This window comes from Syzygium oleosum, unplaced genomic scaffold (genome assembly GCF_021117445.2).
Source record: "Syzygium oleosum isolate NSW1041296 unplaced genomic scaffold, Sole_v2.1 Sole_v2.04, whole genome shotgun sequence".
Taxonomy (NCBI): domain Eukaryota; kingdom Viridiplantae; phylum Streptophyta; class Magnoliopsida; order Myrtales; family Myrtaceae; genus Syzygium; species Syzygium oleosum.
The window spans coordinates 11,434,120-11,450,681 of record NW_026607488.1 but is presented as its reverse complement, the minus strand read 5'-3'; the positions used below and the strand labels follow the sequence as shown (position 1 = coordinate 11,450,681).

Below are 16,562 nucleotides of genomic sequence, written 5' to 3'. Positions count from 1 at the left end.
CGACCTCCACTGTCGCCTCCGCCTGCCCAAGAGCAGCTGGGTTCTAAACCTCTCACCGCTGTCTCCTTCGACCTCCGCCCGCCCAAGAGCAAGCCGCCCGCCCACCCAAGAGCAGCTGGGTCTTGAACCTCTCTCCGTCGTCGCCTCCGACCTTTGCCCGCCCAAGAGCAGTGAGGTCCCGAACCTTTCACTACCGTCGCCTCGGACCTCCGCCGTCGCCTCCGCCTGCCCAAGAGCAACTCGCCCGCCCGCCAGACCGCAATGGGCAATGAAATCGGTTGCTCCGTCTCCGTTGCCTCACCGCTGCACCATTCGCTTCTCATTCGCGCAAAGGAGGTCTCTTTCCCCCCCCCCCCCCCTTTTTCTTTGTTTAAATTGCCAGGCTCTTGATTTCAATCATAGCGATAGGGAGAGAGGAAAAGATAAGATTTTGTACTGTTGGGCTTTGCGCGGTTGAGATGGGTGCGCGTGTTTCGATTTTTCTCTTTGAGGGTGTGTGCTAGACTTGGAGCTTAGTTTGTGCATGTAGTTGCTTTTTATGCCTGTTTGGAGTAATAATGTTGGGAGTAGTTAATTTGCAGCTTTGAGTATTCGACGAAGTTTTTATTTGGTAGCAGTTTGCGTGGGAAGACTTCGCCTACCTTATGGTTTAGAGGGTGTACTGGAAAGATGCAATTTTTTGCGCGTCTGGGAGAATTTCTTTTGTGTTCTGTGTTGCTGATTAATTTGTGGAGGTTTCTTTTGTGTTTTCAATCATTGGCATCGAAAGTGCTTCTGGCGCCTGAACTAGTAGCTGTGACGATCATGCTCTGATGATGCACATCAGCACCTGATTGGGATGGTGAGAAACCTTTGATTCTACAGAATTTGTTAGGATGTACCTTTCATTGAGAGTTTTATGAAGGCTACTGCGCCTTTTGGTTTTAGGAAATGTTAGCCTCTTTAACAATCAAATTCTATGAATTTGTCAGGATGTACCTTTTAGGAGTAGTTAATTTGTAGTTTTGGTTTTATGAAATGCTATCCCTTTACGATCTATCACCTTCCCCTTGGCGCAGTTGTTGGGATGCAACAGAAGTCACTTTACCATTTTCTGGTTCTTCTAGTCACAATCTACCATGAAGGGAAAAACCTTTTGCTGCCTTAAGTTATAATTATCTTGGAAGGGAAAGGTCTCTGATATGTCTTATCCTTGGATGTTATGATTGAAGCATGCCTTGGTTGATGTCCTTCTCTAGGGTTAGATTGGTGTTGTGATCTGTTTTAGACCATTTTATGCTGCAGAAAAGATTTTTCTAGAGAAGTACAGTTATACTTTATTAGCTGAAAATTTGAAAATTGATATATTCCCCTCGAAATCAGACTAGGAAAGGGAAAATTCTGATAGAGGGGTGTGAGAGCAACTAACAGTCCTGATATTCATGTAGGGAAAAAACCACCAAAAACCCCAAACTTTGCCATTTGTGACATATTTACCCCAAACTTTTTTTTGTGACACCAAAAACCCCGAACTTTGCTTTTTGTGACACATTTACCCCAATGTATTTAGTCCATGGGCATTTTCATCTTTTTTGCTTTTTCTTTTTTTTTCCTTTCCGGCGAGGGGGGCCTCGCCGGCGTCGGGCGAGGGCTGCCCATTGTCGGATCCGGCGAGGGGGGCCCTCGTCGGCGTCGAGCGAGGCGGCCCTCGCCACGCCGAGCGAGGGCGGCCCTCGCCCGACTCGAGCGAGGTCGACCCTCGCCGGCGTCGGCGAGGGTCGACCTCGCTCGAGTCGAGCGAGGGGCCGCCCTCGCTCGCCCAGCGAGGTCGACCCTCGCCGGCGTCGGCGAGGGTCGCTCGCCCTGGGCGAGCGAGGGCGGCCCTCGCCCGACGCCGGCGAAGGCGGCCCTCGCCGAGATCGGGCGAGGCCGCCGCGCCCGGGCGAGCGAGTGGCCGCCTCGCCCGATGCCGGCGTGGCGAGCGAGGGCCGCCTCGCCCGATGCCGGCGAGGGCGGCCCTTGCCAGATCGGGCGAGGCGACCCTCGCCAGATCGGGCGAGGCGACCCCTCGCTCGAGGGTCGACCTTGCTAGATCGGGCGAGGGCGACCCTCGCTCGAGGGTCGACCTCGCCAGATCGGGCGAGGACCGTCCTCGCTCGCCCGAAGAGGGTGACCTCGCCGGCGTTGGGCTAGGTCCGCCTCGCCGGGCGAGCGAGGCGGCCCTCGCCCGATCTCGGCGAGGTCGACCCTCGCCGGGCGTCGAGCGAGGGCGGCCCTCTCCGAGATCCGGCGAGGGCGGCCTCGCCGGCGTCAGTGGCCCTCGCTCGAGGGTCAACCTCGCGCCAGATCGGGCGAGGACCGCCCTCGCTCGCCTGGGTGAGGGCGACCCTCGCTCGGCGTTGGGCGAGGTCCGCCTCGCTGGGGCGAGCGAGGGCGGCCTCGCCCGATCTCGGTGAGGTCGACCCTCGCCGGCGTCGAACGAGGGCGGCCCTCGCCGGCGTCGGGCGGCCCTGGCCAGATCGGGCGAGGGCGAACCTTGCCCGACGCCGGCGAGGGCCGCCCTCACTGGTAAGCTAGCCCCAAGATGCCTCGGTTGAGCCGGGATGCCTTGGTTGAGCCAAGATGCCTAGCATGAAGCTGGATGCCTCGGTTGAGCAGGGATACCCTGGTTGAGCCAGAATGACGATAAATGAATCTTATATGTGTGCCGGTATGTGATAAATGAATTCTATATGTGTGTCGGTATGTGTATTTATTGATAAGCCGAATTTATGTGATCAGATAAAGGTGATTTTCATGTGAACATAGCAAGGGTAAGGTCAACGTTTTTGCTATTGATTTGCTATCGACATAAGGCAGGGAAAATATTTGTATGCGTTAGTACAACGGCGAAGCATCATCCTGCATGAGTATTAGTGAATTTACTCATTGAGACTCCCCAACTCATCCCACGTTGTTTTCATTTTCAGGTCCGTAAAATGGAGGATGACATAGAGAAGCTAGGATTAACCTCGGCCTTCGCTTATGATATGATTTGTACGTGGAACGGCCCATGAAAAAGGGGCTTGTAAAATACGTTTAAGTAAAATGACAATAATATGTCTTGCATGTTATGCTTTCCCTGATGTCCAGCTGTTATTATGGGAATTTGTTTATACACATCTTCGCATGTGCTTAATAATAAGATGAAAGAAACGGGATGACGACAAGCCTATAATGTCAAATTAATAACGCCGATGTAAGATAAGGACGTTACAAATCCCCTCACACATGACAGTGTAGTGAAAAATTACCCCATCAAAAGCTTCACTTGAAACACCTTCAGAGACACCTTAAAGAAATTCTTCTTGAAACCTTTGAAAAATGGTACGAGTATACACCGAAGTGGCATGCTTCAATTTCCTGTTATTGGAAATCCACAATTTAGGCATGCCATGAGATTTATAATCATCTTGACCTTCAATTTCTTTCATATGTTTCAATTGTTCTTCATAGTGGTGAACAAATTCTTTAAGAGTCAATGTCTTAGTCGACATTTTTTGGAAGACATTGTTAGTACTCTCGCTCCTTTGACTCTATCTTATTCCACAAGAAAAAATATCACGACCAAAAGTTGAACTCCATTTATGTCTAAGGTCGTATAACCTCTGAAGCCAATTGTTATTTTCAGTACCCACTCCTCTTCCATTTTCCTCCAAGTACATTCAAACTCATCCTCTGATTTGCACTTATGCATAAGTTTTGAGAAATATTTATCCTTGAACTCTGACTTGTGGTAAAGAAATGGAATGTTTTGATTGGCAATTTTCCCAATGTGCCACGTGCATAAATGGTGTTGAGTATCCGGAAATACCGTTCGAATGGCTTTTGCCATGGCTTGGTCTTGATTGGTGAAAATGGTTTTTGGAGCCTTATTTTCCATAAACTTCAAAAACACCTCAAATAACCAAATAAATGAATTTGCGGTCTCATCCAACAAAAATGCACAACCAAACAAAGTATTCTTCCAATGATGATTAATTCCAAAGAAAGGTGCACATATCATATTATACTTGTTAGTACGATATGTGGTATCAAAAATCACCACATCACCGAAACAATCATAATCAAATTTGGACAAACTATCTCTCCAAAATAGATTTGTCAATCTACCATCTTAATCTACCTATTGTGCATAGAAAAACATTGGATTTTGCATTTGCATGCAATGCAAATGATTCAGAAGACTTTGACAATCTCCCCCACTTATATGAGTCGATCTTTCACTCTGCAAAAATTTTTGACAATCGTGCAGGAGGAAGCCAAGATGAAACCCAAGTTTTGGCTTCCCCTTGCTTCATTTGCCAAGAACTTATATGCCATGGTCCCTCTAATACCAGCCTTAGCCATATCAACTAAAACATCCTTGCATGTATCGGAAATCATTCTTTCACATCTTATCAAGTGCCTTTGATGTTCAAGTACAAATCCAAGATTATGCTCGGGAATATACTCTATGACTTCATAAATACCATTCTCAACCTTAAATCTGATAAATGCAAGACAGCCACATCTAACTTCAAGTCTTTCATATTTTCTTTCTTGTTCGGACGAGTTGGCAGAATAACCCTCACAATTACACACAAAAGTGCGTCAAGTTATTTCTCCTTTGTCTTTTTTTCTAGTCTTAGACTTCCTCACTCCAAATCCTTTACCTATAGCATATGCTACATATTTATGATATGCTTCAAGTTCACTTGTAAAAACCATTCCTACCATAAACTCGAAATCTTTTTCCAAGTCACGAGTAACATGTACTATTTCATGCTGCAAGCAAAGAACAAAAAGTATTTAATGTAGTGCTTTCACAAGCAAAATAACATCCAGCAAATATGTTTCACATAGTATGAGTTAAAGATTACCTCCTACTCAGCCATTGGATAACCTTACACTTGTGAATTAACTAACTAATCGCGAGCGAATCGGAGAGAGATGGAACCTAGGGCACTTGATAGTTCCTTGCACAGGGCCAACCTAGCACACCAAGTATTCCAGAGAAATGAGAAATCAAAACATAATGACCACATTTGAAGTAACAAATTATCCACAAGAAGAATTATAAGATGAGAATTTTTGGAGACCAATCTATGTTTTCTCAAACCATTAACTAATGATCTAAAAGGAAGAAATAACAAAGCGGTGCTGCAACTAAGACCAAAAAAAATCTTGCAGAAACTTTTGGACCATGTAAAGCAAAGGAGACCTAAGCAACTTTTACAAGATTTTAACAAATTCTCCACCTAAAGTGTTATACATGACAATTCTTACAAAATCTTCACCTTTTTCTACTCATTGGAGGACATAAAAGAGAATAGGGCCATAACCCAAGCACACATAAACCACACAAGCATTGGTACTTTATAAACACTTAGCGGCTTATTAAATTTAAGAAAACCAGAATATACTGTACAACAAAACAAACACCAAAATACATGAATAGGGAAAAAACCACCAAAAACCCCAAACTTTGCCATCTGTGACACATTTACCCCGAACTTTTTTTGTGACACCAAAAACCCAAACTTTGCTTTTTGTGACACATTTACCCCAATGTATTTAGTCTATGGGCATTTTCGTCTTTTTTGCTTTTTCTTTTTTTTTTTTTTTCCTTTTCGGCGAGGGGGGCCCTCGCCGGCGTGGAGCGAAGGCGACCCTCGCCAGATCCAGTGAGGGCGGCCCTCGCCGGCGTCGGGCAAGGTTCGCCCTCGCCCGATCTGGCCAGGGCCGCCCGACGCCGGCGAGGGCCGCCCTCACTGGATCTGGCGAGGGTCGCCTTCGCTCCACGCCGGCGAGGGCCCCCCTCGCCGAAAAGGAAAAAAAAAAAAAAAGAAAAAGCAAAAAAGACGAAAATGCCCATAGACTAAATACATTGGGGTAAATGTGTCACAAAAAGCAAAGTTTGGGTTTTTGGTGTCACAAAAAAAAGTTCGGGGTAAATGTGTCACAGATGGCAAAGTTTGGGGTTTTTGGTGGTTTTTTCCCTATTCATGTATTTTGGTGTTTGTTTTGTTGTACAGTATATTCTGGTTTTCTTAAATTTAATAAGCCGCTAAGTGTTTATAAAGTACCAATGCTTGTGTGGTTTATGTGTGCTTGGGTTATGGCCCTATTCTCTTTTATGTCCTCCAATGAGTAGAAAAAGGTGAAGATTTTGTAAGAATTGTCATGTATAACACTTTAGGTGGAGAATTTGTTAAAATCTTGTAAAAGTTGCTTAGGTCTCCTTTGCTTTACATGGTCCAAAAGTTTCTGCAAGATTTTTTTTGGTCTTAGTTGCAGCACCGCTTTGTTATTTCTTCCTTTTAGATCATTAGTTAATGGTTTGAGAAAACATAGATTGGTCTCCAAAAAATTCTCATCTTATAATTCTTCTTGTGGATAATTTGTTACTTCAAATGTGGTCATTATGTTTTGATTTCTCATTTCTCTGGAATACTTGGTGTGCTAGGTTGGCCCTGTGCAAGGAACTATCAAGTGCCCTAGGTTCCATCTCTCTCCGATTCGCTCGCGATTAGTTAGTTAATTCACAAGTGTAAGGTTATCCAATGGCTGAGTAGGAGGTAATCTTTAACTCATACTATGTGAAACATATTTGCTGGATGTTATTTTGCTTGTGAAAGCACTACATTAAATACTTTTTGTTCTTTGCTTGCAAAGATGAAATAGTACATGTTACTCGTGACTTGGAAAAAGATTTCGAGTTTATGGTAGGAATGGTTTTTACAAGTGAACTTGAAGCATATCATAAATATGTAGCATATGCTATAGGTAAAGGATTTGGAGTGAGGAAGTCTAAGACTAGAAAAAAAGACAAAGGAGAAATAACTTGACGCACTTTTGTGTGTAATTGTGAGGGTTATTCTGCCAACTCGTCCGAACAAGAAAGAAAATATGAAAGACTTGAAGTTAGATGTGGCTGTCTTGCATTTATCAGATTTAAGGTTGAGAATGGTATTTATGAAGTCATAGAGTATATTCCCGAGCATAATCTTGGATTTGTACTTGAACATCAAAGGCACTTGATAAGATGTGAAAGAATGATTTCCGATACATGCAAGGATGTTTTAGTTGATATGGCTAAGGCTGGTATTAGAGGGACCATGGCATATAAGTTCTTGGCAAATGAAGCAAGGGGAAGCCAAAACTTGGGTTTCATCTTGGCTTCCTCCTGCACGATTGTCAAAAATTTTTGCAGAGTGAAAGATCGACTCATATAAGTGGGGGAGATTGTCAAAGTCTTCTGAATCATTTGCATTGCATGCAAATGCAAAATCCAATGTTTTTCTATGCACAATAGGTAGATTAAGATGGTAGATTGACAAATCTATTTTGGAGAGATAGTTTGTCCAAATTTGATTATGATTGTTTCGGTGATGTGGTGATTTTTGATACCACATATCGTACTAACAAGTATAATATGATATGTGCACCTTTCTTTGGAATTAATCATCATTGGAAGAATACTTTGTTTGGTTGTGCATTTTTGTTGGATGAGACCGCAAATTCATTTATTTGGTTATTTGAGGTGTTTTTGAAGTTTATGGAAAATAAGGCTCCAAAAACCATTTTCACCAATCAAGACCAAGCCATGGCAAAAGCCATTCGAACGGTATTTCCGGATACTCAACACCATTTATGCACGTGGCACATTGGGAAAATTGCCAATCAAAACATTCCATTTCTTTACCACAAGTCAGAGTTCAAGGATAAATATTTCTCAAAACTTATGCATAAGTGCAAATCAGAGGATGAGTTTGAATGTACTTGGAGGAAAATGGAAGAGGAGTGGGTACTGAAAATAACAATTGGCTTCAGAGGTTATACGACCTTAGACATAAATGGAGTTCAACTTTTGGTCGTGATATTTTTTCTTGTGGAATAAGATAGAGTCAAAGGAGCGAGAGTACTAACAATGTCTTCCAAAAAATGTCGACTAAGACATTGACTCTTAAAGAATTTGTTCACCACTATGAAGAACAATTGAAACATATGAAAGAAATTGAAGGTCAAGATGATTATAAATCTCATGGCATGCCTAAATTGTGGATTTCCAATAACAGGAAATTGAAGCATGCCACTTCGGTGTATACTCGTACCATTTTTCAAAGGTTTCAAGAAGAATTTCTTTAAGGTGTCTCTGAAGGTGTTTCAAGTGAAGCTTTTGATGGGGTAATTTTTCACTACACTGTCATGTGTGAGGGGATTTGTAACGTCCTTATCTTACATCGGCGTTATTAATTTGACATTATAGGCTTGTCGTCATCCCGTTTCTTTCATCTTATTATTAAGCACATGCGAAGATGTGTATAAACAAATTCCCATAATAACAGCTGGACATCAGGGAAAGCATAACATGCAAGACATATTATTGTCATTTTACTTAAACGTATTTTACAAGCCCCTTTTTCATGGGCCGTTCCACGTACAAATCATATCATAAGCGAAGGCCGAGGTTAATCCTAGCTTCTCTATGTCATCCTCCATTTTACGGACCTGAAAATGAAAACAACGTGGGATGAGTTGGGGAGTCTCAATGAGTAAATTCACTAATACTCATGCAGGATGATGCTTCGCCGTTGTACTAACGCATACAAATATTTTCCCTGCCTTATGTCGATAGCAAATCAATAGCAAAAACGTTGACCTTACCCTTGCTATGTTCACATGAAAATCACCTTTATCTGATCACATAAATTCGGCTTATCAATAAATACACATACCGACACACATATAGAATTCATTTATCACATACCGGCACACATATAAGATTCATTTATCGTCATTCTGGCTCAACCAGGGTATCCCTGCTCAACCGAGGCATCCAGCTTCATGCTAGGCATCTTGGCTCAACCAAGGCATCCCGGCTCAACCGAGGCATCTTGGGGCTAGCTTACCCTAGGCATCCGAGCTCAACCAAGGTATCCTAGCTCAACTAGGGCATCCCGACGCTAGTTTACCAAGGCATCGCTGCCAATGCTATGTGACGACGGTCTTCTTCTTTTATTTAGTGATCACACATCATAGGTCACACAAGCCGGTTTATTATCTTGATTTCATTAGTCCATGCAATCAAGCCCAAAGGCATGTCGTGCTTGTGTAATCATGATCTCTAGAACATTCGCCTAACATGCGGGTCGCGGTCGAAGGCACGTGGTTCGGTTAGCCATGCCGAGCGCCGGCTCGGAGCCGAACTTGACCTGGATCTACACACCTCAATGTAAACCCGCACCAAGCCAAACTCGTCTCGTGATGTCACAACATGAGTACGAGACCATACGACACCCCGTTTCGTGACTCGTACGTGCCTTAACTTATGATTATAAAGCAAAACAATAAGCACTCATGCAAACATCGAGCATCACAGACACGGTCACTACTCGAGCTAAACTCGTAACACCACGTCCTATCCTCTTATAAATCAACAAGCATGGATGAGAACATCAAGCATAGTAACAAGCGATGCGTGCAACATCGAGACAAACAACAACACGCAAGTCTCAACAAAGGCTCGGGTGAGAACTCAAGCCAACAACGCATCATAACTTCGTATCCCGAGATTAGGGAATCCACTTACATGCCGCGTTCCAACCTCGTAACACACCACCCTATCCAAGTGTTAGGGAATTCACTCACTTATAATCACAAGAAAATGTCTACGGCGGTTAGCAGCGACAAATGGTGTGTGTGAGAGAGAGAGAGAGAGAGAGAGAGAGAGAGAGAGAGAGAGAGAGAGAGAGAGAGAGATGATTGGTGTGATGGTGAGGGAGAGAGAGAGACGTGAGAGTGAGAGATGAGAGAAAGAAGAGGTGATGTGTGGAAACTAAGAGGGGGAACCAAGCCTATTTATAGGCAAATCACTAACTTGTTCACCAAGCTTAAGAGTCAAAGCTTGCTCCCCAAATTCTTGATTCTCTAGACTCTTCCAAGTCAAAATTTGGTTCCCAAGTTCTTGACTCTCTAGACTCTTCCAAGTCAAAACTTGGTCCCCAAGTTCTTAACCATCATGAAGCTTCTTATACAAGCCTTTAATTGAGGCCACACATCTCTCATTTAAAAGCTCAGAATATATAGATTTTGTTTCCAGAAGACATCAAATTGAAATTCTAATGTTTTCATATAGAAATTGATGAATCTTTGAAATCTGGCAAAATCGGACAGTTTTATACTATTCACGAAATCGGACTTGAAAACATAGTAAATGGACTCCAAAAATTCTCAAATTTGAATATGTCATAAACAAGGCTTAACAAACATTTTCCATGAAGAACACGAAATCTGGATCTTTCTATAATTACAACTTTTAGTAGGTCAAAGATAGACTAAAAACAGTTCGCTAGAACAGAATCTTTGCTTCTCAAAGTAAGCTCTTTTCAGAATCCAAATCATCTCCAAAAATTCCAAAATTTATATATGTTATAGAGAAATAAGTTCTTAACAACTTTTGTGAAGGAATTTGTTCAAATTCAGCCTAGAAAATTTTGTAGAAAATCGAGAAAGTGTGAACATTACAGAAATACCCATTCTGGGCAGTTTTACACAGTCCGAAATTAGGCTATTGTACTACTCATATCAAGTCCAAAAATTCTAAAATTACAGTATGTAAAAGTTCAATATGTTTGGAGAAACATTTACGAGGAAGTGTTTGGAAATTCGGATCACAAAAGTCTCCACAAAAATAACAAAATGAAAGGGGTACAAAGTATCCGAATATGGGTTTTCCAAAACAAGAATAAAATTGGCTCTGATTGGAAAACCATCAAACTTAAACCATAACCATTTCCCAGGGACTGAAATTGAAGATGTTACAGGATTGAAGGTGAACATGTTGTCAAATTTAACCCTGTTGACATTTTAGTTTCTTGTACCTGCAAACCATTTGAATCAAAGGTGTGGTTGTGTCGCCATGCTTTGCACGTGTTGAATAGGAACAGATCGGTTTCAATCATTCCATCTTCCTATATATTGAAAAGATGGAGTAAGGGTGCAAAGCAAGGGTGTGTGAATGATGAATCTCATGAAATGTCACCGGGTCCTTCTACATTTAATCGATTTTCCACGTTAATGTGAAATTCTTTTGAAGTGATGAGTTTGGGAGCCCAAGATGAAAATTCTATGAGGATAGCGAAGAAGAACTTGGATGTAACAGTGGCTGAAATTTCAGCATACAACTCAAGTCTCGTTGTGATAGATGATGCTAGTGATGATGATAATGATGAGACTTCTTTGCGTGAGTTGCCGATATTGGACCCCTTTCGAAAGAAAGGAAAGGGAACTACTTATGGAAGGCTTAAAAGCTCGAGTGAGAAAAAGAAGAAAAAATCTAAGAAAGAAATACCCCCAATGCTTATAGAAAGTCAAGGTGAGTTGAGCAATGTAGAGTTCTAGCTAATATATTTAGTTTATTTTTATATTTATGCTACATGATGGCAATTAATATATTGCTTATTTTACAATGTAGAGCTGGCTGTCCAAGCAACGGAGGATGTGACTCATTTACCAGATTATTCAAGATATTCAAATTAGACTCGAAATACCTTGCGTCCTAGCAACATTGGTGGTCCTATAATAAATCTCAATCTCCATAATCAAGTTGGCTGAAATTTGTTGCAAATTCTGATTTGCCATGTTAGTGGTTTATCGTTTATAGCTTTTGGTGTAGCAAAATAGATCCCATGGAAGCATTTTGTTACATTCTACTAACGAGGTCATTTTTTTATATAGATGCAACCACCATACGTTATGCTAATAGGGATTATGAATGGATTTTCCTCATTCACTAGTCAGGTATTTAGAAGTTTGGGTTACTATATTGGCTGAAATTTGTTGCAAATTCTAAGGTTTATTGTTAGTGGTGTATCGTTTATAGATGTTGGAGTAGCAAAATAGATCCCGTGGATGCATTTTGTTACATTCTACTAATGAGGTCGTTTTTTTATATAGATGCAACCACCATATATCATGTCGCCCGGGGTTATAAATGGATTTTCCCCATTCACTAGTCAGATACCTATTATGAAAATCATTTTAGATCCCAGTGTTGTTTCATTTTAGTAAACTATTCTAATGCTTATTGATAATGGTTTTTTGTCGATAGATGTTGGAGTACCATAATAGATCCCATGGAAACATTTTGAGTCAAGTACAAGTTGCCTAACTTTTTTTGACGTGGGATTATTTGAGATAATATTTATGCAGGCACATTGTTTAGCATACCGCCTTTTCTCAATGTATTATTTATACCTTTGTACAAGGGCCATCAAATTTTTTTCAACATTCTAGGATGAATGAATTGAACGATTCTGAAGGCATAGACAAATGCACGGTCGCACCATAATTTGTCGGAAGGCGAAAGATAGCAGAATGGAATATAGCATTTATATGTTCCGCAGGTGATAGCGCTGCATATCAAAGATCCTTAGCTTTGGGGACGACATAGTGATAGTAGATACAACTTGCTCTTTCTATGTGTATATGCCTTTTTCCATCTTCACTTTTTTATCACGAGTAGGAGGCCTCTAAGTCGATGAAGTTGCCATGATGCAGCTGATCCATTGCAGGTAATGGCAACCAGATTAATGATGCAGGCAGGTACCACAGAGAAGCATCCAATAAACAAGAGGTTGATACTAGTCGGGGAGGTCTTTCGGTTTGATTTGGATTCATTGGTACAATTTCTTCTCTCTCGTTGAATATGAAAGATTGATGATGCAGGTATGTGAAAAACCTTTTTCCATCCAAAGTTCGACGAAAAGCAGAAAAAAATTCGCCATTTGAAGTCTATTCTAATGTAGTACTTAATGTTCTATTACTTTTGCACTTGTATGGTGATACATTTGTGGACTGTGATGCTTTCTGGCAGAAATGGATGGTGATCGGGAAGCTTCCTTACCGCGTCAAAACCGCAATCGCAGGCTTTTGGGACGGCTGGCTGTACTTTACATCGGGGCAACGGGATCGAGGACCAGATAATCCGCGACCTAAGATGGTCATTGGAGACATGTGGAGGACCAAATTGAGACTGTGATGCAAGTTGCATAAAGTCGACACTTTGAAGCATTGTCTTAGCTTAGATTTTTTTTCTTCTTTTTCACACACATTTTCTCTAGGCCAGGTAAATAGTCCAAGTATATTCTTTCTTCAATCTTTTTACTTGAGCGAGGCATATAATTATTTAACTGCAGTTTTTACATCTTTGTGCAAAAGTGGTAGATTGTATTGAATTGAATAGAGGAGAGCATTGACAAATGTTCAAGGAGAAAGGACTCGGATGCCCAAGGCTATATAAACTATCCTATCCAAATGTTCAGCGTCCTGTTATGAATCTGATCAATCCGGACTAGTCCATGAGTTAATCCTACCTAGAAAGGATATGGAAACTGAAAAAATAAAGGGAGAAGTTGAAGCTCAAGGTCGTAGGAGACAGCCGCATGATGGCGGCACTAGCAGCCATCACCATGGTCTCAAATGACGTCATCGACGATGATCTCTCTGTCTCTCTCAATCATCTGGCGGTGGTGGCCTAAGTGGCACAGGCTCCCTCTCTCCCATGAGATCTAGAGCTGAATTCAGTAGCCACTAGATCACGGTGGTCAGTATCCTGAGCCAAAAGCGAGAGTGGCTATGGGAGTTTACCGGTTGATTCAACCGGTCACATTTGGGACACTTTATCTTTAGTAACTTGTAAATTCGAGTCATCTGTGGGTTTATGTCAATATCCGGTTCACAACATACCGAAAGAAAGAAATCCCATCCTCATTATGCCGGCAATTGAAAATAGCCTAAGTATATGAGTTACTGATGTGATTATACTCATCTCGTTCTTATATAATTTATAGGCTCCGGGATGACAAGCTCTCGAGGCGATTTGCTTTCAATTGCCATTTGCATTTCCTTCAACATATTTCATGTTGGATCTTCCAAAGGTCGTCCCCAAAATAGTCGGACCACACTCCAAATAAACTCTTAATCCTCAAAAGAATCAGGTGATCTTCAATTGTATCCCAATCAATATTTCCTTTTAGCCCTTCCTGTGGAACCCTTCTGTGGGAAGAAACGATGTAAGCCATTTTTTTCATAACTCAAGTTGAAAATAGCAAATGAAGTACTTTAAAATTGTGGAATTTAAAGGGTCGAGTACAGGAGCAAGTTTAAATTGCCATCAGTCGTCTATGTGTACACTTACATTTACAAAAGGCAGCAAGGAAATATCCGGCACTAGTACTTACAAAGCAAATTTTGCCTGCGAAATAACATCTCCTTGCCTCATAAAAAGATGAACACTTCACATGAAAGTCACACAAAAGACCTGCTATGAGGAAAGGGGCAGGGACAGGAGACTAGTTAGCATCTTAACAATAGTAAGGAATAAGGGAGGCCTAGCAAGATTCTCTTCATCGTGGAACCAGTGCACGTCTTCCTTAAACCTAAAACACAGTGCACACTCTTGTCTTATGGCTTGGATCAAAACCCGCTGTGGTGGGGTTGCACTTCAACTCATTTTTTATAAAGCCATACCCATCTTTCCCACTGTACCTGCACAAAATGTGGAGCAGTTGAAGAAATAAAATGGAGTACAGTAGAGTCAAATTACCAAAGACTCATATTCGCTCAAGGTTGTAGGATAGCTAGCAGTACGTGACTCGAAATATTCAACTAGTTGATCCAAGACAGCCCTCTCTGTGTAAGGACTCACCTGAAGAAAACATTTGACATTTCACAAATTAATTCTTGCCAAAATGACATGAGAAGACTGACGAAGCTTCTAAAGCAAAACATTATTAGCGAACCCTCTTCTCTCTGGATATACAAATAGTATTACATGGAGTAGTATCAGTGAACTGCACATGAGGTCACTCTAGGAGATGCATCGAGAATTAGAAAAACCAAAAAAGTAGCCGAAAACTAACATGTAATCCACCATAATTTAATCTGTTATTCAGACTATATAAGCTAAATGCTAGATAAATGATATATGAATTAACCACAACATGAGAGCACTTCAAAACTAAAATTAATTTCAAAGGATGAAACTTACCGGACAGATTGGACCTTGGGATGAAATGACTGATTGCATATCCGAAGGATCTAAAACATAGCCCAATCGCAAATAAGGAAGCATATCGAATACAGCTTCCCTTTCCTTTCCGACGTACACCTGCACAACAAAGCAATACAATACTCATGAGAGGCAAATCCAAGCTACTAATTTGCCGCAAAAAGTTTCATACATCAAAAACTTGTTTCGCAAGATTTCCGTTCCGTTGAGCAACCATTCTTTTATCCTGATATTGAGGATCCTCAGTATTCAAAGAAGCTTAAACAGACAAGAAGGAGGAAAGCACATTAGAATGTTTGACAAGCATATGATGAAATGGCACGGAAAAGAGCAGCCACTTTTACCTCAACCCTGAACCAATCATAAGAGTTATCTTCATCAAGAAAACCGTAATTCAAAAGCAATCTTGAGTTAGGCTGCGGTCCACACCTAAGACCAAATATAACAACCATTAAGATTGCATTGAAGTGCAGAACAAGGATGCCTTAAGGATCAACAAGAAAAGAAGGAAGACCTCGATTTTACACTGAAAAGCCAACTTCATCAAGAGAAGAATTCATACCAAACAGCTAATGGTTCTCCAGCCTTATATGCACAATCAACTACAACTTCAACAGCACCATCAACAGCTGTCAACATTGCCTTGCAATTGCTTCTATATGCTAGCAATGGGGGACCAAGAGGAACTAAAGCAAAACTTCGTGCAAGACTGACTTTCTGAAATCAAACAGGAGTCATCTGATTAAACAACTACAAAATGTAAGTTATCTAGTGAAAGCAACAGTGCTTATTTCCCCATGCAAAAGGTATGAAGAGTAGCACCTGCAAATGCACCACGCAAGATTGAATTGCCACAAAGGCTTGCTTGAAAATCTCAAAAGGAAAGGCCTCAGTCGGAATATCATAAGGGTATTGCTGCAAAATCAAAATAAGTAGACTCACCGAGCTAGCATAATTACGGCAAAAGTACGTAAAAGAAAATTACGGTGATAGGAACCGGACAGGACAAAGTATAAGAGCAAAAATTATTACCTTAAACAAAGAACCAGCCATAAAACCAAACAGTGTCGAGCTCATGGTATTCTCTTCTAATCCCTTCAGCCCTCTCAAGAACTTCGGCCTAATGCTCCGGCACAGAATGTAGAGTTTTAGGCTTTTGAAACATAAAACAAATAAATAAACTTTGATGTAGTTGTCAAAGCATTTATTACAGAGCAACTGCAAAACATAGCATTGTAGTACCTTTGTTGGACTGCCTGTTAAGTAATCAAGTTCAGATTCTGCCCACAAAAGCGGAGATTCCACTGCCATCTGGCCCCTTCCTTGCTGACGATCAAGCTCCCTTATGTAAGGGTACCAGAAAGACTTCTTCCCTTGCTTCTTCTCATACATTAGATACAAGGCCAAGCATGCCAACTCTGACAATTTGTTCGTGGCTAGTAGTTCCGCTGCACAGAGGACCACAAGATTTAACCAAATTATGTGCAGG

General features: G+C 41.5%; 1 protein-coding gene, 1 long non-coding RNA gene and 1 pseudogene across 2 annotated transcripts; 2 read left to right on the top strand and 1 right to left on the bottom strand.

Annotated features, from left to right (window-relative positions):
* The first annotated feature begins 7,744 nt into the window (after nucleotides 1–7,744).
* On the top strand, nucleotides 7,745–12,561 carry LOC115664630 (protein FAR-RED IMPAIRED RESPONSE 1-like; annotated as a pseudogene).
* Nucleotides 12,562–12,601: 40 nt separating this feature from the next.
* Nucleotides 12,602–13,263, top strand: LOC130138075 (uncharacterized). The gene is made up of 2 exons (XR_008816489.1): nucleotides 12,602–12,683; nucleotides 12,878–13,263. It is a non-coding gene; the product is annotated as an uncharacterized LOC130138075 (long non-coding RNA).
* An 889-nt stretch (nucleotides 13,264–14,152) lies between these two features.
* On the bottom strand, nucleotides 14,153–16,002 carry LOC115664631 (uncharacterized). Its single transcript, XM_056310944.1, has 5 exons — nucleotides 15,896–16,002; nucleotides 15,636–15,790; nucleotides 15,418–15,502; nucleotides 15,053–15,172; nucleotides 14,153–14,710 (listed from the first exon to the last, which is right to left on the bottom strand). The coding sequence occupies exons 2-5, from the start codon at nucleotides 15,710–15,712 to the stop codon at nucleotides 14,600–14,602; spliced, it is 393 nt and encodes a 130-aa protein (XP_056166919.1). The 5' UTR covers nucleotides 15,713–15,790; nucleotides 15,896–16,002; the 3' UTR covers nucleotides 14,153–14,599.
* Nucleotides 16,003–16,562: the final 560 nt, after the last annotated feature.

Bases quoted from the DNA above. Each gene is read 5' to 3' on its own strand.
- LOC115664631 (XM_056310944.1), bottom strand. From the start codon at position 15,712: ATGTTGACAGCTGTTGATGGTGCTGTTGAAGTTGTAGTTGATTGTGCA. The intron at 15,503-15,635 runs GTATGAATTCTT...ATTTGGTCTTAG, and splicing joins GGAGAACCATTAGCTGTTTG to GTGTGGACCGCAGCCTAACT. The intron at 15,173-15,417 runs GTAAAAGTGGCT...TTTGTTGTGCAG, and splicing joins ATGATTGGTTCAGGGTTGAG to GTGTACGTCGGAAAGGAAAG.